This window comes from Neopsephotus bourkii, unplaced genomic scaffold, assembly GCF_033783945.1.
Source record: "Neopsephotus bourkii isolate Nb327-2 ecotype Australia unplaced genomic scaffold, CSIRO-AGI_Nbou_v1 NB_1423, whole genome shotgun sequence".
Lineage (NCBI taxonomy): Eukaryota > Metazoa > Chordata > Aves > Psittaciformes > Psittacidae > Neopsephotus > Neopsephotus bourkii.
Genome location: NW_026901900.1, coordinates 4,430,764 through 4,454,752, shown reverse-complemented (window position 1 = coordinate 4,454,752; position 23,989 = coordinate 4,430,764). Strand labels below are relative to the sequence as shown.

At 46.8% G+C, this 23,989-nt stretch overlaps 1 protein-coding gene across 7 annotated transcripts in view; it reads left to right on the top strand.

Annotated features, from left to right (window-relative positions):
* The window catches only part of FRMD4A (FERM domain containing 4A), a 374,382-nt gene that overhangs the window by 200,014 nt on the left and 150,379 nt on the right, over window positions 1–23,989 (top strand). Inside the window, exon 1 of one of the 7 annotated variants that reach the window (XM_061368136.1) lies at window positions 22,170–22,461. The exons of the other annotated variants lie outside the window; for them this stretch is intronic. Coding sequence (XP_061224120.1) covers window positions 22,369–22,461 — 93 coding nt within the window. The 5' untranslated portion in view covers window positions 22,170–22,368. Of the gene's footprint in view, window positions 1–22,169; window positions 22,462–23,989 lie in introns of those variants that run through there. 7 annotated transcript variants of the gene reach the window in all.

Genomic DNA, 23,989 nt, shown 5'->3' with positions numbered 1-23,989 from the left:
CAGTACTTTTTGCTCTGCTATTCTTGCCAGGAGCTGCACCCCCATTTCCACCCTATCTCCCATTCATAAGCAAATCAAAGCACTTGCAGATGACACTGCTTCTAGCCTGCGCTGAGGCAAAACCCACATGCCACTTAGGATGCCAAGTGCTGCTTCACATGTCCATGGTGCACCCCAGGAGTGAGTGCAGCTGAGTGATTGAGCATTCATTGTAGAGCAGCAGCTGTGGAGCACAGGGCCAGTTATTTCAAGAAGACTCCTATCTAAGTCATCACTGACCTAATTCTGGTCACCCAGCAATATGCTCTTTACGCTCTTCCTTTTTATGCCACACTACCCAGAAGGTCTTCCTGGAAAATGAAACACACTTAGAAAAATATTCTGAAAGGCTTTTGCTGGGCCATTTGGCAGTTGGGGGAATCTCAGAATCACCGATCCTTTGGCAGTTTTATAGCTATGAAAATAAAGGGAGTTTTAAATTACAGCAGTATAAAATCTGGAGACAGACTGGGACAAAGCTGGATCTCAAATCGGCAGTTGTTCTGATCCTGGTTTGGACTGGAGGAGGCTTTTGGGGGGCTAGTTGAATGCTGGGAAATGCAGGATAAGCTGCTTCATTTTGGAGGGAAGAGGGGAAAGTCAGACATTAGCTGTGCTAATTTGACAGGTGAAATTTGCCTTGGTCTTATTTTCCTGGCCTAAGACAAGGACACCGGGCTCTAAAATCAGTTTTGCTACATGGACGGTAGGATCTTGGGATCTTGCATGATCATTGCCTCCTATGCATTCATGTTTCCTCCTCCCATTGTTCAGGCCTTTTTTGGGACAATCTGAGTTTATAATAGTGCACTTCATGAGAGACTTCATCCAACCTATAAAAGCTGCAATATCTTTAATAAATAGATGTCTTAATGACAGACAACACAGTTGTTCAGCACTTAGTTCACATGGGCAAAACAGTCTGCACTGTGGGCTTGTCTTACAGGGGCAAGAGACAGCTTCCACACCATAGAATCACAGGATCATCATAGAATGATCTAGGTTGGAAGGGATCATCCTGTTCCACCCCTCCTGCCATGGGCAGGGACACTTTCCACTAGAGCAGGTTGCTCCAAGCCCCATCCAACCTGGCCTTGAACACTGCCAGGGATGGGGCAGCCACAGCTTCTCTGGGCACCCTGTGCCAGTTTCTCACGACTGGAGCTGGTAGAAGTGAAAGTGTCTGTGCAGGGTTGAGATCATACATTGGGAGGCAAAGCTGGATTAACAATCTTTTTCACTGCACAAAACACGTACGGCAGGACCTGGTGTGGAAACAAAGGTAAGTATGTTGTGTGGAACTGCTGCCCTTGGACTGCTCAGGCTTTATTCCAGAAGCAAGGAATACCCTTTTTCACAAGTTCTTTTGAACCCCTTGAACATGGATTTTTGCCAGAAAGCCAAAGGAGTGCAGTGAAAATCCAACAACCCTTTCTGTTGTCTTTTCCCAGGCAGTAGTAGGACCGATAAAGATATTTCAGAGCGAGGGGTTTCATTAAAAAAAGAGAATCAAAGACCTTCTTTCTTTCCCTGTTTTTATAGAATCATCCCTGATTTGTTTGGGTCTTCCTTCCCTTTCACAAGCCTGAGCATCTGTAAATGGAAGATGTCATAACCCATCACCAAATGGCTCAGCAAGACTGCATTAAGCACATGCTGTTTGACAGCAGAAACTAAAATCAGATACTAGCACGGGATGTTAGCCAAGTCAGAAGTCTTTAATTGCCTTCAGCAACAAAAGTGTGTGAAGTCAGGAGTACCTGAGAAGACTTGAACAGGTTCCCTCTCTCAAAGCACACTATTTACCAGCAAAACATCTAACCTGGGGGATGGACAGACACAGGAGTGAGGAATTAGGAGAAGGCACGAAGCTGCGATGCACAGTACCACCTAGTGACAGAGCCCAGCTATATAAGAAGGGTAACTTTGTGTTTGCAAAGTTCAAGATCTGTTTCCCATTTCAATCGTTAATTCCATTTCCCAGCTGTGCCACATGTGCTTTTGTATCCCATAGGTAAAGGGACTGCATCATTCAAGCAACCTTGATATTTTTTCCCCTCCTTTTCATGATTTCCTGTTCCCAAAGCAGATTTGGGATGCAATAGGCAGGGTTCTTGCGTCCAGCAAGAAGATGTTGTTTTCATTGCTATGTGGGTGTGCAGGTTGGGCTGGGCATCACCCATTGAATCACCCACAAGGAACTCCTCAATCCATTGTGCAACCAGGGAAAGGGAAAATGCAAGGTCCAGTGAGTAACACAGCCTTCCAGGGCATCTGAAACGAAAAGAAATGCCACGGAGTTGTTCTATCCCTAGTAATGGTGAGACAGAGCAGTGTGACATGCTCGGCTCAGGAGAAGGCTTGTAACCTTTTCCATTAATTTCCTTTCAAAGAATTGCTTATTGAAGGCTAAGCTGCTTAGAGGTTGAATGTGTCTTTGTCCTTTATTATTACTACTGCTGCTCCTCTCGCTTGCTCTTTTAAGAGAAAGCAGTTACTGTTCATTGGTGGCGTTTCTCTCCCCGTGGCTATCTGAAATGAGCACAGCATCAGGATGGGGAATTTGTCACCTTTTGGCAACGGTGGGATTGCACAGAGTAAAGTGAATTAGAAGAAATCCAGATCTGTGGAATTTCCCCATAGTCCAGCCCACAGATTTACCCACGATCCAAGTAGCTGGGTTTAAAAGGATTGGATTTCTTCTCCTCATTAAGGTCCCTTTACACATATTCTTGAGTGAGAACAAAAGGCTCCGTTCAATCTCTGTGTGTGGGTGGGTGAGCAGAGGCAGAGACTCGGTGTCTGGGTACCATCTTGCACCTTGTGGGAGGAAGCAAGAGAGTACTGCACCTCCCTGCAAAGCCCCATGCACACTGAATGCTTCTGCACACAGTTTAAATGTCTGCATGATTTACAGTTGGGCTGGGGTTGGGACTACCACTACGCTCTGTGCTTTTCTTGAACAGATAGAAGGGGTGCCTGTATAAGGTTAGGGTTATGGTTAGAGTTAGGTTTAAGGGCAAGGTTAAGCTTAGGGTTAGGGTTAAGGTTAAGGTTAAAGTTAGGGATAAGGTTAAGTTTAGTGCTAGGGTTAACGTTAAGGTTAGGGTTAGGTTAGGGTTAAGGTTAGGGTTAGGATAGCCTTTTCTTCCTATTATGCAGAAAAAAGCTCCATAGGGAAAGGATGTTCAGGCCCTCTCCTAGACCTTAGCTAGAAACTGCACTAGTACATATGCAGTGCCTTGCTAGTATAGCAGGCAAGCTGATATGGTTCTCATAGAGTTCAAATCAATATTCTTTCCTTTCTTCATTGGAAGTCTTCTTCTAAAGACTGATTGGTAGCCCAAATCCCAACGCTGTGCATTATAAATAATGTCATTTCCAGCAAGATTTCTTCCTAAGGCTTACCCTTCTTGAGCTTTCTCTTTCCCACAGTCCATGGTGCTACATGCAGCTCCTGAGCACAGAAGAATCTCTGGCAGCTGGGTAAACACAGCTGAGTGAATAGGGCACTTCAGAATGGAGTCACCTAGAAATTCAAACACTGAAAAGGCCAACAATTCAGAGGGAACATAGTCGTGTTGTTACAAGACAAGTTCCTCCCAAGCACCAGGAAAACACAATCTGCCTCACAGAGTTGCACCTCAAACAATAGGTTTTCCACCCAATAGGTCTCCAGTATCAGCCCTTTCTCTCTTGTCTTCTTTCAGACATCCATGGTGGTGAGAAGGAAGATGAGTTTCTGCAGAAAGATATTAGGATCTTCCCTACTGCCTGGGATGCTTCAGCTTATAACAGTGTTAACCAGCCCCATTCCCACTGCAGGCTTGAAGTCAGTCTGGCAAAAGGATGGAGGGATGATGAATGGAGAAACATTAACAGGATAAATCCTGTCTGTTATGCAAGGGAAAATGTGAATTATGACAGTGAGCTTGCTAATGATTTACACTGGGCTGATGGAGAGCTTCCACAGGCATAGGCTTATATGAGCTCTTAAGCACCAGGACGAGGAGCAGAGGTGGAGGACTCTCCATCTCCTTTCCCTGGTATGTTACCCTGGCACTTTCCCTGACATGTTACGATGGGTGTTGGAAATACAGTGTCATTTACTCCATTCTGAACATCTGTCTGGTGGCTTTGCCCATTGCTTGGAACCCATGCAAGCTCCCTTGTTCCTGGATCTATTAATCTTACATGTCTTCCTGAAATGCAATAGTTAGCATGCAAAGCAGCCCATATTAATCTCCACCCATTGCTGCAAGGCAAACTTTCCCTCACTGTAAATTGCAAATTTACCAGGACCTGACCTTGAACACAAAAGCCAATATAATATATGCTGATACGGGCAAACTGGCTGCGAGTCTCAAGTGAGCATATACCAAGCCAAATCCTGAAGTCAGGAACTGGGCAGCTTTATACTAACGGAGGAGCTGGCTCACTGTGTTATTGGCATACGTGAAAATTAATCATATCCTGCAACAGTGTTCACAGGATGCATTTGATTTATTATTAATCCTGTACACTCTTGCAGCTGCTGATCTGCTGCCAGAGGGTATCATAATGATGCAGCTGGCACCCCTGTTGTGATGGCCATCAACACAGCCAAGGGCACACTCACTGGATCAGTTAAATTGCTATTGCAATTGCTACCCAAGCTGAAACATGAAGCCCTGTAGCTGTGGTTTTATCTTCGATATAAAGAATAAGAATATATTCTCATTATATATTTTTATGCAAGGATAAGAATGTATAATGTGCACAGACTGGGAGAGAGTATAAAATACTTTAAACATTCAAATCTGCAGAACAAAACTGATTTTGGCTCATACTATGGGAGGTTCTATCCCCCTGTGCCAGGCAGTCAGCAGTGGAGGTGTATGGGGAAGCTGTGCATGGCCCTAAGGGGGAGACAGTTCATGATCAAGAATGGAAAGACACAGCTATTGCAGTGCTGCCTTCCAAAAAAACACAGCTGACCCTCCTGAGATTAGGAAAGATGTCGGAAATGGGATTCTCATTCTCTGAGGGCTTCTTGCCTCATTTCTATGCTGGGCCCTGCCTCGAATAAGTCATTTCAGATTTTAAAATACACCACCGAATGTTTGGGACAATTGAAACACGTTGTCTTTACTGTGACAGCATTTATAGTACATGCTCCTCTTTAGTGATTGTTTTTTTTAATGTAAATTATTTTTTTATTATTATTTTTTAGGAAAAGTCAAAATAGATTATTCGGAATTTTCCCACTTTTTCACCGCAAGTGTGACTTTTAGCATAGCATGACTTTGCAGGGCATTTTGGCATGAGTGCTTTCTCTGCCAAAAACTACTTTCAGCAACATTTTTCCACCGTACCAAAACAGCCCCCTTGCCCAGGGTCTGACAATGCAGACAGCATTAAATGTGCCTGCTGACCATGGCTGTGTCCATCCTCACAGCAGCACACTCATTAGAGGTACCTATGGAGAAAGGAGAGTAGGTTTATGCCGTTCAACTTGTTCCCTATGGAAGAATCTGCTTTGTGCAAACCAGGAGGGTTTCATTTTCAGAGCAAGAGTGATGTATTTCCAAAGGTGAAATGTGAGGTGAAAATAGATGCTCAGGAGGGTCCCAATGAGCTCAAGGGTGAGTCAGAAGACTTTACCCCTCTCGGATGTAAAGTCACATCATAAGTTTGGCCTTACTTTAATTTTCCCCAAATCAGGGACTTAGTGGTAGAGCTGGTTTAAATGCACATAACCCATAACCTTGGACATCAAGATAGAAGCCCTTACCTGTGTTTTTAATTCTGAGATAGCATTTTTGCTTGACCTCCCCATCTCCTTCCACCCTGATCAATAAAGCAGAGGAAAAGTGGTGCAAAGCAGAAGATTTCTGCAGCATCTGGGGACCCTTCCCAAGGGCAGGGCCCTCCTCTGGCAGGGCAGGACATCTGCCACCCATTGTGGGTGACTCTGGGACAGAAAGCCTGGTCAGACATCTCCCGGCCAGGTCTGTAATTATCCCACAAGGAAAGGCAACTGTCTACACAAACTGTGAAACATGAGGGCTGTCAGCATCAGAGGGGATTTGCACTGGCGATGACAGGCATGACCTGGTTTTCTTCCTCTGTTTATTTATTTGGTGACAGGCTGTCATTCCATGAATAATCTGGAGTTTTCCTCTCGGGGTTTTCTCCCTTGTTCCTTTGGTATTAAGGATAATCAAGGCAGGGATGGGGACAGACACTCTGCTCTCTGAATTAGTGACTTCAGACTGAGGGGAACCAAGTGAAGAGGGAGCAGCATGTAATCCCCAAACTGCTGGGAGAAGACTAGGGATCTCCTACCCACTTCAGGGAGAGCAATGAACGTGGCAGGACTAGAGGAATCCTATCCCACTCTCCTTCTCTGTTGTCTCTACAATTAACTTCCAGAAGAGCAGGCCCTGCATCCCATCCATCTCAGTGCAAGCTCCACATGGTGCTCAACAGGAAGGGCTTCTCCCACACCACTGCCTGCTTCTTGTTACTCATCTCCATTTAACAATGTAGAGGGCAGGGAAGGAGCAGTCCCACAACCTCAAACCCCCCAAACACAATCTGTTGCAGATGGGCAATTCTAGTCATCTTGGACTTATAAGGTCTGATTAAACTGATGGCACACAATGCACAGCACCTTCAGGATTGCCTTCAAAATTGCTTCTGCACAGCCATCCATTAGCCCTGGTTCTTGCTGAAATAAATCCATCTTTAGAGCAACAACCATACATTAATTTTGCACATAAGTATATGAATATGTACAGGAAGGAGTCCATAGCAAAGCAAACTGCCAGCCTTGTTACAACAAACTTTGGATTTTTTCTGTTCAAGGACATTCAAGGAGGGGAAAGTGGGTTCTGAGTTAAGACATTTCTTATTGTGCCATGGATGGAGATACCCTCAGAGTCAGGGGCCCTGGCTATGCCCATGCCTGCTCCTGTGGCTCTCGCAGTTTCACTGACCACTGTAGCACAGGCACAAAAGTGCCCTTTCACAAGCATCTTCCATGCTTATATAGCATTCAAAAGGCAAGGTCAGCTCCTCCAGCCTCCTAGCCAATGCTGGATGCAAAGCAGTCTTAAGAGCTTTTTTTGGAGTGATTTGAGGCACAGTCATCCTAGGGGTATCATCCCTTCAGTAAACCTTAGGTGGCTTCAGGTATCAATGCTTCCCATGGTCATGAGCTCATGGTTGAGGGAAGAGCATGAGCATCATGGCTGCTCAAAATGGCAAAGCCCAAGGAAAATCAGGTTATGTTTATGCCTCTGGATGGGCTGGCATCCTTAAAAACATCTTAAAGATGCTGTAGCCATAATTCTGGTCCTTAAGCTGCTACCAATAGAGCCAATAGAGTTTGGCTGAAGAAGGGAGCAGAAGGGCACAAGCCACATGCTCCCATCTCTTTGCCGGAGAGAAACAGTCCCATCTGCATGAACACCCACCTGCAGAGGGCTTGGTTTGTTATATTTAGGCTCAGTTGGCTCTAAATGAAGGTTTTGGGTAGTCCAGCTCCCCAGTGCTGCTTTGCAATTAAGTCTAAATGCCACTTTTCATTCAGAGGCAACCAGAGGTCACTGCACATTGCACTGAGGGTTAGCCACGACCTTCAGAAAACTATGGCAAAATACACTGTGTTCACTGCCCTTTGTCAAAACTCTAAATAACATCCCTGACAAAGTTGGTGAATATTCCATTGAGGGCACAGGAGGCCACAAAGGGCATGTTTTAACAGTCTCCAATTTTCATCTGGCAAAGATCCTGCTCTGCACCAACAGCCACATGAGCTTTCAAAGTCAGCATTGCACCTCGAATGCATTTCTCACCCTAGCGCCTTGTTTCTAGGGATTTCATTATCAACAGAGGACCCCGGTTTATTATTAAGTAGCAAATCAATCTGGCTCTGCCGAGCACAATCCAATTACTGCTTGTAGTTACTGTAGGCTGAAGAAGTCATAAATAAATGAGCACACTGGACGTTCCATTCATTAACATTTCAGTCCCGCTGTAAGTCCCAGCCCCTTGTTTTGCGCTGCATTAATTGCTCAGGTTTAGAAGGATTTGGGGATGGTGTGGTAGGGCAGTGTGGTCAGGGAGCAGGCCATGGTGCTCCTTGGGCCCAGACAGCTGCAGGATAATCGGGGATAAATGCCGACTCCTTTTGTCTTTTGTTTCCCAGGGTAGGGCAGGGGCCTCTTCCTGCTCCTCTCACATTCACCCAGTGGGAGCAGAGCAAACACGGCTCGTGTGTCAGTCTGTAGGTGCAGGAAAGCCAAGGGAAGGCGCTTTGCAGACCCCCAGCCAGCTCCTGAGGGTACAGAGCTGAGCCTAGTGCTTGCTTTCCATCCCTTACCACTATTCCCAAAGCACCCCAGCTGTTTGGTTTTGGGTTTCAAACCTTATTTTGAGAGGGTTTGAGTTGTTCAGTGGAAATCAACCATCTCGCAATGTACAGGCACCTAGTTACTCACTGCCTCATTAGCACAGTGATGTATGAGCAGCCACACAAGTAAAATGATGCTCAGATGCAATATAAACACAACCACTGCTAAACAGACTTAATTTTTTAGAGTATTCTTTACATCCGCATCTCTTCTGGGTTTTCTTTTTCTGCCTTTTCTTTTTCTTCCTTTCCTCCACAATGGTTTTCTACTTCTGCGCATTAGGATCATTTTCAAGCATCCACCCTCAGTTATGACAGTTTGGGAGCAAGTGCTGCAAGGAGGGAAGGTGTCCCTGTACAGGCAGCCTGCAGGCAGCTGCCACATGGAGCCCATGGCCATATTGGTGACCATCCACAGCCAAAGCAGGATGCACAATGGGCTCTGTCCATGCTGAGCTAACAGCAAGGAGGATGCTGGTGTTTGACTGGTGCACTTGTTAACTCTAGGGTCAATTGAATCATTTTTTTCTAAGCCATTGCTATAACTGTTACTACTACTACTACTGTTATTATTATTCACTGTTTCTGCCAGGGAGTGTATAAAAATGACATTTACAGTGCTGCACCATCATTTCTGTGGTAATGTCCCTGGTCACTTGGTAATGCAGAAATCACTTGTCTTCACTAGTTTGGGAAATGAAAAAGAAAGATGATTTTGCATCAAAGCAGGTGGTAGCAGCTTCTCAGTTCTGTTTGTTACAGGCAGCAGGGCATCTTCAGCCAGCTTAAGGATTTTGTTTCAGAGGGATAAAAGGCTGAGAGGGAAATGGGGTATTTCCTATGGAGTGCCTTGTTTATTTGCTTGGGCTTGCTTGTTTTTGTGCAAGGGGAAGGCAGCAGGAAAAAGATCTCCTAGTGAAAGGGGATGACTTCCAGATTTCCCTCCAGATATTTCACACAACTCTACGTAAAATGTTTGGAAAACTGCCATTGAAATCAGCTCCTCTCAAGGGTTGGTGCTTTCCTTCCCTGACTGGAGCAGATTGGCCTGTTGTGGGGTCTCCAATTTCCAGTTCCGGGTTCTGTCTGAATTATAGCTGAAATAGCTATCTGAAACCTTGAGATATGCCATCCATCTTCTCAAGGGGAGCTTTGTAGCCTTCTCCTCATTCCCATGGATATGATACCAAGGAAAGCCAGCAGGCTGGAGACCAGCTACATCCTGACCTCCAGAGCTTCTCCTGTGGGGTTGAAGAGCAAAGTGATGGCTTCTGCACATGCCCCAGCTGCTCTGAAGAATCAAAAGCTGGAGCACACTTTACACATATCCAACATACCACCTTTGAAAGATAAAAATCTAGTGGCATGACATATTTTTAGCTAGGCTCAAACCAAGAAGCCTGAATGTAGAGGTTATAAGATTTCCTACTTGACTGGGGAAGTGGAAGGGTGCAGGTTTCTGTGGGGTGTATTGGCGCAATGCTCAGACTCTATGGAAGGTCTGCACCAGCTCAAAACCTGAGTGCTCCTCCTAGAGGGTTCATTTCTTTTGGCCACATGCAGGCAGAAGCAACAAGCCCAGCACTGGCGGCTGCAAGAATGGTGATGCTATAAGTGCTCTGGGAATAAGCATGCAGGGAGACAACCTACATGATCACCAGCGTAAAAACCCACCATTCACCACCAATTATCACACTCAAGATCTCAAGAGAGGCTGCAATTACTCCCTGCTCCAAGTCTAGAGCAAATCAGCATTTTCCCAGTAATTGCAGTGTAGTAACTATTGTAGATGTTGACTTTTTAATAGCAAACAGTGCTCAAGCATTAGATTTACAGTCGTGTTAGTTAGCTTTAGTGACTTGGGAATCAATTACCTTGCTGTACAACATGACCAAAGATTATAGGGTAGCCCATGTAATAATTTATACTGCCATCTAGGACTGAAACTGTAACTTCAACTTTTCACATAGAAAGACACACTGCACAGCAATAATTCCAGTAATAATAGGAATAACCATAAAGAGGGGAAAAGATGAAAACAGTGATTACAAAATAGGGGAAGACCTGTGTACAAATAGAGCACTGGAGGGCACTGGGAGCTTCGCCATTCTCAATTATTTTCCAGGATGATAATAGCAGTGGCATTTAGTTAATGAATGTGTTTTACCAGCTCTTTTGGGTCAGCAAGTGAGGCTGCATGGCTCTGCTCCAGCAGAAAGGCTGTCCCGGCCCACTCCTTGGAACGCACAACCAGTATCATGTCATAAGCAACACAAAACCTGCTCCTGGCCCCTATTAATCACTTGCCCTCCTGGTTGATCACTGCTGATTTCAGGTACCAGTTTTACAGGCAGCAGTTTCCCAGTTTCTGCCCACCTCTGCCTCCCAGCACTTGTTCCCACACTTGACTCCTTTCTCCGATTTGGGACAGGAAAACCTTGTGCCTATTTCTCCAGGCTCCTCTGCACAAAGAAAATGTCTTTCCTTTAACTTTTTTGAAACAAGACCACCCAGGTCAGCTTTTCAGTCTGTGTTTCCAAGCAAATTATGAAGAAAGAACATTAATTAAATGTTTTTCCTCCTGCAAAGGAGTTGCCACTGTGACCCTTTAACTATAGGCTTTGTCTATTTTCCTCTCATTTAGTTCCCATTTAATTCAGTCTTTACTTAAAGATCGCAGCTGAGCTTTTTGAACCTTCCAAGCACAGTGGCCCCTCATAAAACAATGATGAGTGAAACTATATGAAAACTGAGTGTTGTCATTATAAAATGGACTAGGAAAGGGTCTGCCGTATGCAAGTGTTCATCACCAGACAGTAAAAAGTTTATACTAATATATCAGGCTACGTTATAGAATCACAGAATCATAGAATGGTTTGGGTTGGAAAGGACCTTAAGCCCACCCAGTTCCAACCCCGTGCCATGGGCAGGGACACCTCACCCTAAACCATGTCACCCAAGGCCCTGTCCAACCTGGCCCTGAACACTGCCAGGAACGGAGCATTTGCCACTTTTTTGGGAAGACTCTTCCAGTGCCTCACCACCCTCACAGTAAAGAACTTCTTCCTTACAGAATCCTTATACCTCCTTGACTGTAAGCACCAGTTTATGTTGGTGTCCTCAACATAAAAAAGGACACTGAACTGTTGGAACAAGTCCAGAGGAGGCCACGAGGATGATCAGGGGACTGGAGCACCTCCTGCATGAAGATAGGCTGAGAAAGTTGAGGCTGTTCAGCCTGGAGAAGAGAAGGCTCCGTGGAGACCTCATAGCAGCCTTTCAGTATCTGAAGGGGGCCTATAGGGATGCTGGGGAGGGACTCTTCATTAGGGACTGTAGTGACAGGACAAGGGGTATCAGGTTAAAATTTTAACAGGGGAAGTTTAGATTGGATATAAGGAAGAAGTTATTCACTGTGAGGGTGGTGATGCACTGGAATGGGTTGCCCAAGAAAGTTGTGAATGTTCCATCTCTGGCAGTGTTCAAGGCCAGGTTGGATGAGGCTTTGGGTGACATGGTCTAGTGTGAGGTGTCCCTGCCCATGGCAGGGGGGTTGGAACTGACTGATCTTAAGGTCCTTTCCAACCCTAACTATTCTATGATTCTATGATTCTAAAGCATGCTCTGTTTTTAAAATTGCTAAGGCTTGAGGATATTAAAGCTGCCTTAAAATATTTGAATTAACAAAATTCATAGAGTTGGGCTCTCTTCTCCTTCACCTTCTGAGATCAACCCAGAGGAGCAGGGTTTCAGACAAGCATCATCTATCATGAGATTTGGCATCCCTGTGCTCTCAGATCATAAGGTCACTGTCACTGCAGGAAGTCAGCCGTCTCTGGAATGAGGAAGAGGGGGACAAATGTCTGCCCCTGAGGCATGAGACAGGAAAATTAGAATTGCTTTAAACAAGGAGCCTGAGCTGCAGTGGGGAAATAGCATCCCTGCCCTTCTGAGGTGGTCCAAACCCACTGGAGACATGCTACCCTGCTCCACTCACATGCCCATCAGATAGAGCATCCCAGCCATAGTCCACAGAGGCAGCACAGCCCTGGCACTATCTATGGTGGACGCTCCCAAGCAACTTGCAGACAAGGCACAGGGAGCTTTTTAACATTAGTTTCCCTTGTCACAGCTTGAATGTGCAAAGGATAATGTATGGATGTAGTTGACTCCTCACAGGGGCTTGTCCCTGTTTTGGAGGTGCAGTTTAGTTGCATCCTGCACCTAAGCAGTGATATTGCAAACATCAGGGACCACGGGGCATTTGGGATTTATTTCCCCTCTTTCTGCCATGCAACATCCCATGAAAACTGTTGTGGAAATTCTTGTTTTGCCTGAAAACATGTATTTGACCAACCATGATTATATTTAATCCTCTTCAATTGCTTTAATAACCAGCCTTCCAATACACTTAATCTGAAAATGTTTTCGATGTACTCAAAATCTTATAAACAAAGTTTGCAGTCACCATCCCAGTACTCCTGCAAAGCCAAACCACAATCATTTGTTAGCTTGCTGTATAACTCAACAGTCATGATCCTATCTGACCAGTGGCATATGCTATTACAGCTAATCTATCATTTGTCTCTCTTTTTTAAATGAAACAAACCTGAGAAGTCATTGTAGAAAGTATCACATTAGCAAGAGCTGACTTTGTGTTATGTCTGAAGTCTATATTCATTTTCACAGTACTCCTGAGAGAGAGGGAAGTGTGTTATGATCAAACTCAGGTTATAGATGAGGACAGAGAGATAGTGTGAAGCAAAATGTCATTGGGAAATAGACGGGAGAGAACAAACTTAACTATAAATGCATCCTTCCCTGTCCTAAAAGCAGGTACCTAGTTTTCCACAGCCCAAAGACTGCAACAACCCTGTAGAGCTGCAGAAACTGGCATGATAATAACCAAAATGTACTGGGTTTGCTGGTAGCTGAACAGTAGATGGGGTTGATCAGTCTTCAGAGACAAAATGTCTCCTGCTTCCCACTTCCAGGAGTCATGAGGAAAAGGTGCTATGGTGCAAGTCCCATATCTTGTCTACAAATCCTAGCTCTGAGATAGTGTCAAACAGGTTAGAGCTACTCTCAAAGTGGGGATTGGATGTTTAATGTTGACTTTTTATGAATCAGCCCACTGCTTGGAGGCAGCACCTCCATCCTTCCCTGCAAAACTGGGGCAGCGATGAACATTTGAGCAAGGAGAGCATTTCTGAAGGCACAGCTAATAGGTGAAACCTTCACCCTTTTCATGCAGGGGTTCCGTGGTTTGAGACCTCCCTCAGAATGTATGAATTTGAGCTTCTCACCTCTTTCTTGTGGTGGAGGTATCAACACCACTTATCCTATAGCCTCACATGTGCCTGCAAGGCCTGTTAGAACCATTAGGTGAAAGACACGATGACTCCTTGAAGCAGGCATTGATACCCAAGACTCTCCCATCCCAAACAGCAGCAACCAAGGACTGCTAAGTCCCATCAATGGGCCACTTCCAGTCCCTCCTGCCCTCCTCAGGACTGACCTCTAGCAGCTCTGGGTCTGTGTGGCCCCATGCAAGCACAGTTGGACTTCACAGAGCCATTGCTTGGAATACACCATGCAGAGCAAGGGGTGCTCAGAAACCAAGCCAGCAATATGTGTAAAGGGGAAATGAGCAATTTTTATAGAGTGAATTAATCAAGCATTTCAATCTCCTTAGCCAAGGGTTAACAGTCTTGTGGTGACTGCCCTGGGCAGGGTATTAGAAGAGCTGGGGTTTATTCCTGATGTACTTCAGTAATGAAAAGGGAACTGTGTTCAGACAAGCTATAGAAGCCCAGAGATGTCTGATACGCAGCAATTAGACCCGAGTTAAACAATAAATCAAGTAGCATTGAGCCTTTGGCTCTAGCAGAGCATCATTATGATCAGTGCTATGTTTATTTAGAAGACACTGAGCCTATTCTAAATGTTTTCACATTAAATGTAATTTAGGTATTTGCTGTTAAAGCAGCCGACTGGGCCTAAATGCAAACGTTATTGGTCAGATAAATATTCTGTGGCAAATGAGATCTGTTTTTTGCACTTCTATGGCATGGGGGTTTACCTGCTCTGAGATATATTTTGTGTTTGCTTCCTCTCTTTGCACGAGTTGCCTCATAAAGACGAAAAAAGCCCAAGTGAAGCAAAGTGTACAATAGAAATCACTGATTAAACTGTCAGAAACGGAGCAGCCTTTGTTAATCACTGATTCATCAGCTGGGGGAAAAAGAGGGGTCTCAAGTTAGCACAAAGGCTTTGGTGTCACAAGGCTTTGGTGTCACAAGGCTTGCGGTTTATTCCCAGGTGTCTCTCTCCAATTTGATAGGGGATCATTCCCAGGTAAATTGATCTCTCCATGACTCTCTTTTCCCATCTGTTCAACTTGGGTAATGATCTTGCCTCACAGAGATAGTGAAAACTTTCAATAAGAAAAGGTTACCTGAAAAACCTTACCTGCATCTGAAATTAGGCTACCCCCTACTCACACCTACAAGAGCTTTGGCTAGAACAGCTATTTCCTAATACAGACAGGAGCTTTCCCTAATGTGGCTTTATGGGCAAGCAACAGAGTAGAGAAAATAATCTAAAGAAACACAGAACTATATCCAAAAAGTGACATAAAATGGAAATCAAGCTTACACCAAGCTCTCTTTTGTTGTTTTGTTTTTAATTGCTGAAATTGTCATTTCTCTGTTGCTTTTGTATTCATAAATCCTTTTTTTAATGTTGCAGTGATTGAAACATTGTGTAACTGGCTTTGGATTTTTGTTAGATTTATTTGGCAAAAGCTGCTAATAATAATTTCAGTGGCATTTTGGAACGTTCTCAGGATTTTCTGCAGAATGTGGCATCCTTTGGAATAGAAAGCTTTCCAACCGGTGTAAGTTTTGGAGTCCTCAGTAGAAGGCAGTGTAAAACTACAGAAATAGTCTTCAAATCTGTCATCATGCAAAGCGCACAAGCTACTTCAGTACAAAAAGCCAAACAAACAGCAATCACTTTGTTTTATTCTTCTGTACAAGAGAAAGTATTACATTATATAGCTCCATGCAAGATCTTACTTAGGAGGCCCATTTCTGGGCTTGGATCTCTCAGGCGACTCATTTGATGTCCTTCACAATTACCTGTGCTGTCTTTTGTCATCCAACAGAGCTTTTGAGTGCACCAGTCAACTGCAGCATCTGAGGATGGTGTGGGGAGAATAATTTCACCTCTCTCTAGCCTTGTTCTCAGGTTCTTGCCATTTAGTCATTTGCCATTTACTTAGCAGCTCCCTTGCGCGGATGAGGTTGGTTCCTTTCCTTTTGGAGGAATGAGATTTCCTCTTATAGGCTGCATTTTGTTTCTGTCTGCACTGTGGTCATGTCAGTGGTCTGCAAGCATCAATCCAGGTCCCATCCGGCCAAACAGTGCCCTTTGCCAGCAGCAAGAGTGTTTTCTGGTTTCCTCTCTACCTCCAGTCTTCCACCAGCTCTCGCTCCTCCTATCCCCTGGCAAAAAACCTCCCCATCACCCACCACCACCCAGCCCTCTTTATGGATGGAAGGGGCCTCTGCCACATCTGCTCCTTCCACCATTGTTCTGCTTTCAGGCCTTTTCAGGTGAAAATGGTGATATTGTGTGAATAGGAAGAAGTCCCTGAGGTAGAGCTTTGCTCAGCTTTGAAGGGCAACCAGGTCCCATGTATCCCTTCTGCCTCATGGGAGTGTAGAAGTGATTGGTGAGGACCTGACCTGCAGCAGGTAGAGAACCTCCCCCATCCCTCTTATTCCTCCTGTAAGGGTAAAGATGACTCCCAGCACCTTCCATCAGGAAGATTTCCTTCTCTCTTCCCCTCATTCCCAATCCCAGGTGGGTGAAAAGTGAGACAGCTGCAAGAACATCCCCTTTCTCCAGTATCACTCCATAGAGCCATGGGTCACCCAGGGAGGGTTAGTGGCAAACCCAGCTCATCTTCAGTCCCTTACATACACTGTTTGCTTTGTTTGGCCTCTTGGATGCTGGGATTACCCAGAGCTAACTGGGACACGGGCGACTTGCACATGCCTCGTGTCCCTTTCCACATGAGCTCCAGGCTGGAGCTGAAGGCAGCAGGCAGGATTTGCCAGCACACAGGCCATAGCACCAACCAGATGGAGTTGGCTTGTCCCCACTATCCATTCCAGCTGCCTCGCAAAGACCAAGCTTTGTTTGCCTGTAGAATAATCCCGCTAGCATGCACTTTCTTTGCCTAATGAAAGGAGGATTTATTGCACCAGCTCTTTGGGAATGTCGAGGTCTTCTTGCTTCCCTCTTCAGCTCTCTGAGATCCTTTAAGCAGAATCTGTGTGAAAATTAATCAGACGCCTGGAGGCTTATTTTGTCCAAAGCTAAAGTCTTGCTTCTCCCTTTTCCCCCTCCTTTTGTGCCCCAATTACTTAAGGGATTGTCCTGGAAATTAATGAAAGCATGGCATGGGAAATAACACCCACGGTTCATCTCAGAAGTGAAATGTTTCTGTGGAAGGCTTAACTAGAAACATCCCGTGGTTCAATCAGCACACTTGGAGATCTTCCCAGTTTGAAGTGCACTGAGTGTTGTATGTCTTATCTCCTAAATTGTTTGCAGATCCAGATCCAGGTATATGAGTCAGGTCCTGTTCTTGAGTAATTGCATTTTACTTCTCTGAATGAGATGCCTGTGGTTTCCACCTGGTTTCCAAAGTTCTCAGCATGAATTTTCGCAAGGTCACAATTCATTCCAACCTGTTATAGGGGGAAATGACGTGTGGAAGACATATTTGGTAATCGTCCACATAACCTTCCATCTCTCTCTTGCTGGCCTTGGTCCATGGAAGTGGGTGAGGGCAGCCTGGTGGCTTAGATGACCAGCTGGGTCACATTAGTCCTTTTTCTGTTTCCCAGCATTGATCATCAGTGCATGGAGGATACACATTGGGCCAGATGAAAAAAGGTGAGGCCATTGCTTCTTCTCCAGCCAACTTACATCAGAGCGGACATGACCATGCTATACCATGAATTATATGCCACATGGATTAACCCACAGGGTAACCTTCTCTAGGGCTGGCTGATCCTTGCCATGGTTAGAATAAGCCAGCTGCACTGATTTACAGTGGGATTCATGTGTCTGGAAGCTTATATAATCCTGAAAATGGATTTCAGTTCCCAAGTTTCTTAGGTCCATGCTACTTTAAAAGTTTGGGGGCTTTTTAATCTTTTACTACCACTTAAATATTACGAGCTAAGAGTTGTGCAATCCATGGGAGTGAGGCCCTTGAACACCTCCCACAGGGAGGTAGGTGGTTAGGTACCTCCAGCAAATCCTAAATATCCTTTGAAAGCATTTTCCTCACCTTCCATGGGTTTCAGAGGTACCATACGTGGGGAACTGACATTGACTCCTGTAAAGCACTGCACCGCTTATGGATGCAAATCATTGTGTAAGTGTGAATACTGCTTCATGACATGACATCTCCTCCAACCCGTTAGTGCTAATTAATGCAGTTCTGGGCTAGACTATATTCATTAAGCTTTTCTGAAGATACTACAAATGTTCATGGAACAGCTCACACATTCTGGTGGCACCCACGGTCCTATCACCACGTTCCCTGTAAAGGATTCTAATACCGTAATCTCTGCTAACGAGTGGAAATGAATTGTCAACAGCAGTTCTCCAGCACAAGGCCATGCTGTTTCTTCCCTGCTTTGTTATTGGTAACCAATATAAAGGGATCAGAGGTGTTGTTATTTTGATGCAGACGCATCTGTGTATGTCAAAGTTAAATGTTTGGGCTATTGTTCTCTTTTTGGGACTTGCCATGATAGGAACTAGCTTGGAAGAAATGCAGCTATTGCCTGCTTCTAATCACTTCAATGACAGCAGCTTTGCTGCCTCCAGACTGAATGTTTGTTACCAGGATGTATTGTTTAGGTATTGACAACTCCAGAGACCTTGTGGAATTACTGAAGCTCCTTGAAGGATGCTGCTGTTGAATTATAACTAGGAAATTTAGAGAGGAATATCCATGTGGTGAATGGCTTTTTGCTTCCTGAAAGGATGCTGTTGAGGAAATCTGACTTACAGCATGTATGTCTGGGAGAGAAAGGGGAGAGCAGACTCCTGGAGGCAAACACCTGATGGTTGCACTGTGATGCAGCTACCCCTCTGCAGGCTTTAATGCTGCTGGTAGGGGTTTCAGCAGCTGCTTTGCTGAGCCAGTAATGAGCCCTACATGTATTACAATGCTTTATCAGGCTTCAGTGTCCTCCTTGGGCTAATGGTCCCAGTCTTGGTGGTCTCTTGGCTGCCAGCATCTATCTGAAGCTGTCCCAGCTATGGACACACCGCGTTGTACACCCAGGAGGGTGCACCTACCTCCTGGGTTGGTGTGCTCAGTTTATTAGCTAGATTTCCCACACACTGAAGTACCCTTAATGCCATCGTGCACTCATGTCTCTGCCTCCCCATGAAATGAGGCTGGCAGCTCTCCCCAGCATCGTGGGAGTGCTGCAGGGCTCGGTTAACTGTAGCTGCAGGGCTTTGCAGGTGATGCCGTGTTACTGCCGACAACAGTTGCTCTTCATCCAGGAGGCCCTCTAACAACCTCTGCTGCCCCAGCTCACTGATTTACCTGAAATAGGCAAGGCTGGAAGGAACGAAGGATCCCAAAAGCACAGTCTTCCTCTTGGAGGCTTTTTCCACTCTTCCGCCCTGGATAGGTTTTCTTATTGTTGACGTCTGCAGACACTTTGGGAGCTTCTGTTCCTCTCTCCTGACAGACCCCAAATTGTCTGCAAATGTTGGTCTGAATCCTCCACAGACCATCTCTTTTACCCCTCTTTGCCTGTAGCTCAAGGGTACCACACTGCTACCAGGGAACCAGCCCAGATGTAGCCAGGGGGTTGATAGGAAGGAAGTGTGTGATGAACAGAAGATCTGGAGCAAATTCCTTTTCCAGGAAAGGAGCTCTTTCTGGTTGAGCTTTCATAATCCCCTCGTGACAGGGACAATGTTCCACTTTCCATGTTACAAGAAACAGTCCCCATTTCTGAGTACTTTGTTAGCTCCATCAGGCTCCTAGTAATAAATTACTCAGGCCAGTAATTTATCACAAATGTTGTATCATGAATTGGAGGGTTAAGGCAATGTAGCAGGAACATCTCCCACCACTGCAGGAAATGTTCAGCCTTTGTACCAAACCCTACTGAACTTCCTTTTGGCCAGGTGTTGTGCATGTAGTCCTGGATGGGTAGGAAATGTATGTCCTTACAAGGGACCTGAGGAGGATGCATCTTGGGGTTTCCCAGGTACGATGGTCCAGCTGTTCTTCTGCATCATGGGTCTTAAAGGCTGCAGAGGTGCTGAACCACTGCACATGGGAAATCAAGGATTTCCCCTTCCATTTCTACCCCAGACAGCTTCCATGACATGACATATCAGCCAACTGATCTGTGACTCCAGCTTTTCCCTGTGGCATAAACCAGCTGATACCCCAAAGGACACCATTAGGATCACACAGTGATGGGATGCTCTTTGAGCACCTCTGGTAGACAATTCCACCATAATGAAATATATGATAAAGGATGCTTTCCTGCTGTCTCCAGACCAGTCTAAACCCCTGACTGTTTTGTGCCAGAGGAGATTGGACTGTTAGAGAAAGCCCATAATTTCAAGCTATATCTACTGAAACCCCACACACCTGCACTGAAAGCTGAAAACTGCAATTCTCAGCAGGGAGAGCTTCGCCTTCCAGTTTTTGCTCCTATGCATGAAACAAATTACTTTGCAATTAGAAGCTTCCAAGCTCTGTTGCTGCTTATTAAACCCACCAAGTGAGCTCTTTTATCACCCGCTGAATAGTGCTGCACCACACCCTGGTTCTGCTCTGGGTTTGGAGGCAGATCCTGCCAGGAGAGGATGGGCAACACATGCCACACAGCCATGGGTGGGGAAATAGCCTTGAGGCTCTGCTAGTTGAAGGATCATCCTACCTCAAGGGCAAAGTCCATTACCTTGGCATATTCTTACAGAGCAGCAAGAACAAGCAGGCACCTGCATGGTGAGTGCACCTTTGAAGCAGCTTCATCTCCTGTTTTGGTGAATGCCAGCCTGGGAAGATGATGTGTCATTGCTAGCTCTCAGCAGGGCTTCTGCTGGGGTTCAAGTATGCACATTCCTCTTTGCCAGCTCCACTGAAGATGGTAGAACCTGCTTTAGATGTGATGTGGTATCTGCTGAGGGAAAAGTGCAAACCAGAATTTAGGAGGCAATTTGAAGTTTTACCCCTCTCTGAAATGATGGATTTACACTTCTAGGAGGTTCTGAGGTTTGTGTGTTGGTGGTTTGCCCCTCAAGGGTACTTCAGTGGCTGGATCTAGACATGGGTTAGATGCACCCACAAAACCTCAGTCTTTACCCTAGCAATGTAACTGTGGTCCCACTGCTTTTCCTGGAGCAGAGATGGGTACATTGCTGCCTCTTGCCACTGTGTCCTGACCTTTGGGCCACCTCAGCTCTTGGTTCTTAACCCTGAGCAGCCAGAGCTCAGAACTGCCTCTATATTTATCCTTTTACTGAAAGCCAGCCCCTTGGGTCGAGCGAGCTGAATGGGTGAGCCTGCCTGTGGCTGCATCCTTAAACACAGGGTAGGGAACTGTGTTCTAGTATTTGGCTATTATACCCAAAAGCACTTTGCAGTCCATAGGCCTCTCAAGTTGCAGAGGACAGTACATCAAGTCTTGTGGCATCTCCATGCTGGTGGGGTCTTGATTTCAGTCTGACATCAGATCAAACTTAGAAACACCCCCAGGTAAAGTCAGACATCCAGCTCATTCACTACCATCATGTTGGTCGAGCAACTGCTATCTTCCTACAGGGCAAAGAGGACGTTCTGTATGTCCCATGTAAGCCCTAGCTCCATCCTCACCATGAGCATTCTCACAGTGGCATGAATGCCAGCTGAAAACAGATGAAGAAAGGGCTCACATGCACACCTCCCCTCCCAAAGCAGACCTCTTCCTGGCCAGCCTGGGTCAGAGCATGGCACAGGGACACCTCAGGACATTACCTGGTGGGAATAACCCCAGTTTCAGAAAGAAAATGCTGGTGTGGAGGCAAAGCAGCAGCAGCAGCAAGTCGGAGCTCTAAGTGCAGGTGTTGTGGTGTGGGTGCTTTGCGCTGTGCTTGTTTAAACCAAAACCTCAGCACTTTATGGAGGCCTGCATATATTGTTCTTCTTGACTGATTTAATAGTATTACCCTTGCACAAGGGCTACTGTTAGTGCAGTACATAAAGACGCTTTATGCCCAGGCACCCTTCTACCAGCCGGGAGCAAGGGCAAATCACCAGGGAAAGGGAAAGTGTCCCCATTCCCAGGGCACAGCCTGGCAGGAGCTGCTCTGCCTGCTCAGCTCCAAGGGTGCCCAGGCCCTTGCTGCCCTCTTCTTCCTCCCTGCCAGGGCTGCATGAGCACTCGGAGCATCCTCACTGCTCTCCCTTATCACCGCAAGGTGTGGTTCGAGGGGGGCAATGAATCCTCCTTCCATCCTCCCATCCTTCCATCCTTTCATCCTCCTCTCGGAGGCAAAGGGGAGCCCAGATGTTGGCAGGCCCGAGCCGGGTTCATCTGTTTCACATGACCCAGCGCCAACTGCTGCTCGCTGCCCTCCTCCCGCCTTCCTCCTCCTTCTCCCTCCCTCCTCCTTCTCCTCCTCCCTTCCCGGCTACAGCCTCGCAGCTTCGCGGAGCTCCGCGGAGCCGGGCTCCGGGGGCCGGCAGGCGGGGAAAGGGAGGACGAAGGGGAAAGAAGGGGGGTGAGGGCATCCCGGCCCGGAGCATGGGCCCGCCCTAGGACCGCCCGGGGAGCGTGCCGGCAGCGGGGCGGAGGGAAGGGCCGCGGAGAGGCGGGCGATGGATGCGGTGCGCTGAGCCGCGGCCTGCCGGCGATCCAGCGGGATGCGCTCGTCCCGGGCTCGGAGCTGAGGAGCCGCCGAAGGAGCGGGAGAAGGTAACGGGGGTCTTTGTCTGCGGAGGGGAGGCGAGGCGGGCCGGGGCTCCCCTTGCAGCCGGCCCCGCAGGGGAAGCCCAGCCGCAGTGTGCGGGAGGCTCCACGCCCCCCTCCCTCCATTGATCTCCAGCAGAAATGTGGGCAGCATCTGCTTCCCTTGTCCTTTCCTAAACGGAAACCCCAACCCCAGGATCCCGAATTTGATGGGCGAAGAATGGGGACGAGCTCGGCGGCTGAGGCTTATTGCACTAGAGGGAAGGAGAGGGTATGGGGGAAAGAAGCTGGTGCTGTGATTTCTTCTCCAGCCCCCCACCTCTCTCCCAGCAATCTGGATGCCTGTCCCCACTTGACTGCTAAGATGGACTGCTCCTTCCCTTTCCAAATGGCTGCAGCAAGTTTAATGCAGAGCTAGGGGGGCTTCGCAAAGGGTAAAGCCCCTGCCTCGCTTTTCCTTTTCCCTATGCACCTTTTCCTGAATCAGGGGTAGAAAAGTTGCTACAGATTCAGGGCTAGAAAGGACAAATAAATCTCTCTGTCCACAAACAGTGCCTGTATGGGTGTATCTCTCTGCAAGCCTTGCAGACACGCTCCCGTAAGGAGGGTTTCTGGCCGCATTGTTAGCCCGCTGGCTGCTGGGGAGGGCATGAGAAAAGTTGCTTCCAGCTTCTATATACAATTTCCAGGAGAGACAATTGATTCTAATAATAGCCCTGGCAGCGGTTTAGCAATGCAACACACACAGATGCGGGAGCGAGCTCGCAAATCTCCTCTCCCAGGCAAGCCAGGTCACAGGGAAAAGCCGAACTCCAGGCTCGTTGGCTTGGTTTGGGATTTTAGGACGTTGTCCTGAACAAAAACCCCGGCACCTCTCGCTCTTTGCGCTGGGAAGGGGGTGTGGTGCTGTGCTTGCGCGCCGCACCTCATGGGCACGGCTGAGCTGGGCTTTCCAGGTGCCTTGGGTATCGAGAGCGGCTGAATCATGGCTCTGATGGATATTGGGGTGTCTCGGACCCAGCTCCCTCTAGATTGGCCCCCGAGGTCTGATGAGCATCCCCTGTCCATGCACGGAGGTGGCTGATAACGGCATGGGTGTCTGTGCCTTTTGCCCTGCCTGGAATCGCCTGCCAGGCACCAGAGAGGTCTCGATGGAGCTAAAACTGTCCGATTGATCCCCTTTCTCCTTGCGGCGGTGGCAGAGGGCCCCGCAGGAGGGCTGCTGCCTGCAGTGCTGTCTGCACACTTGCTTGAACCCACGATGCTAACACTGGCCAGGCAATGGGGACCAGCTTGGTGTGGTGGCTCAGAGCTGCTTGTCTTGACCTTCCCGGCACAGTAGTTACTGGTTTCTTGTCCTCTTCCAGATATTGGTATCTTTAAGGTGGGTTTAAGTATCAGTGTCATCCAGGAACATACCTTGTGCTGCAGGAGGGAGAGCTGCTCATGGGGCAGTTCCTGCACCCAGCTGTGCTGCTGAGCAAGAGGGGCTGTGACAGAAGCCATGGGGAGCTAAGGATATATTGCTTCTTAT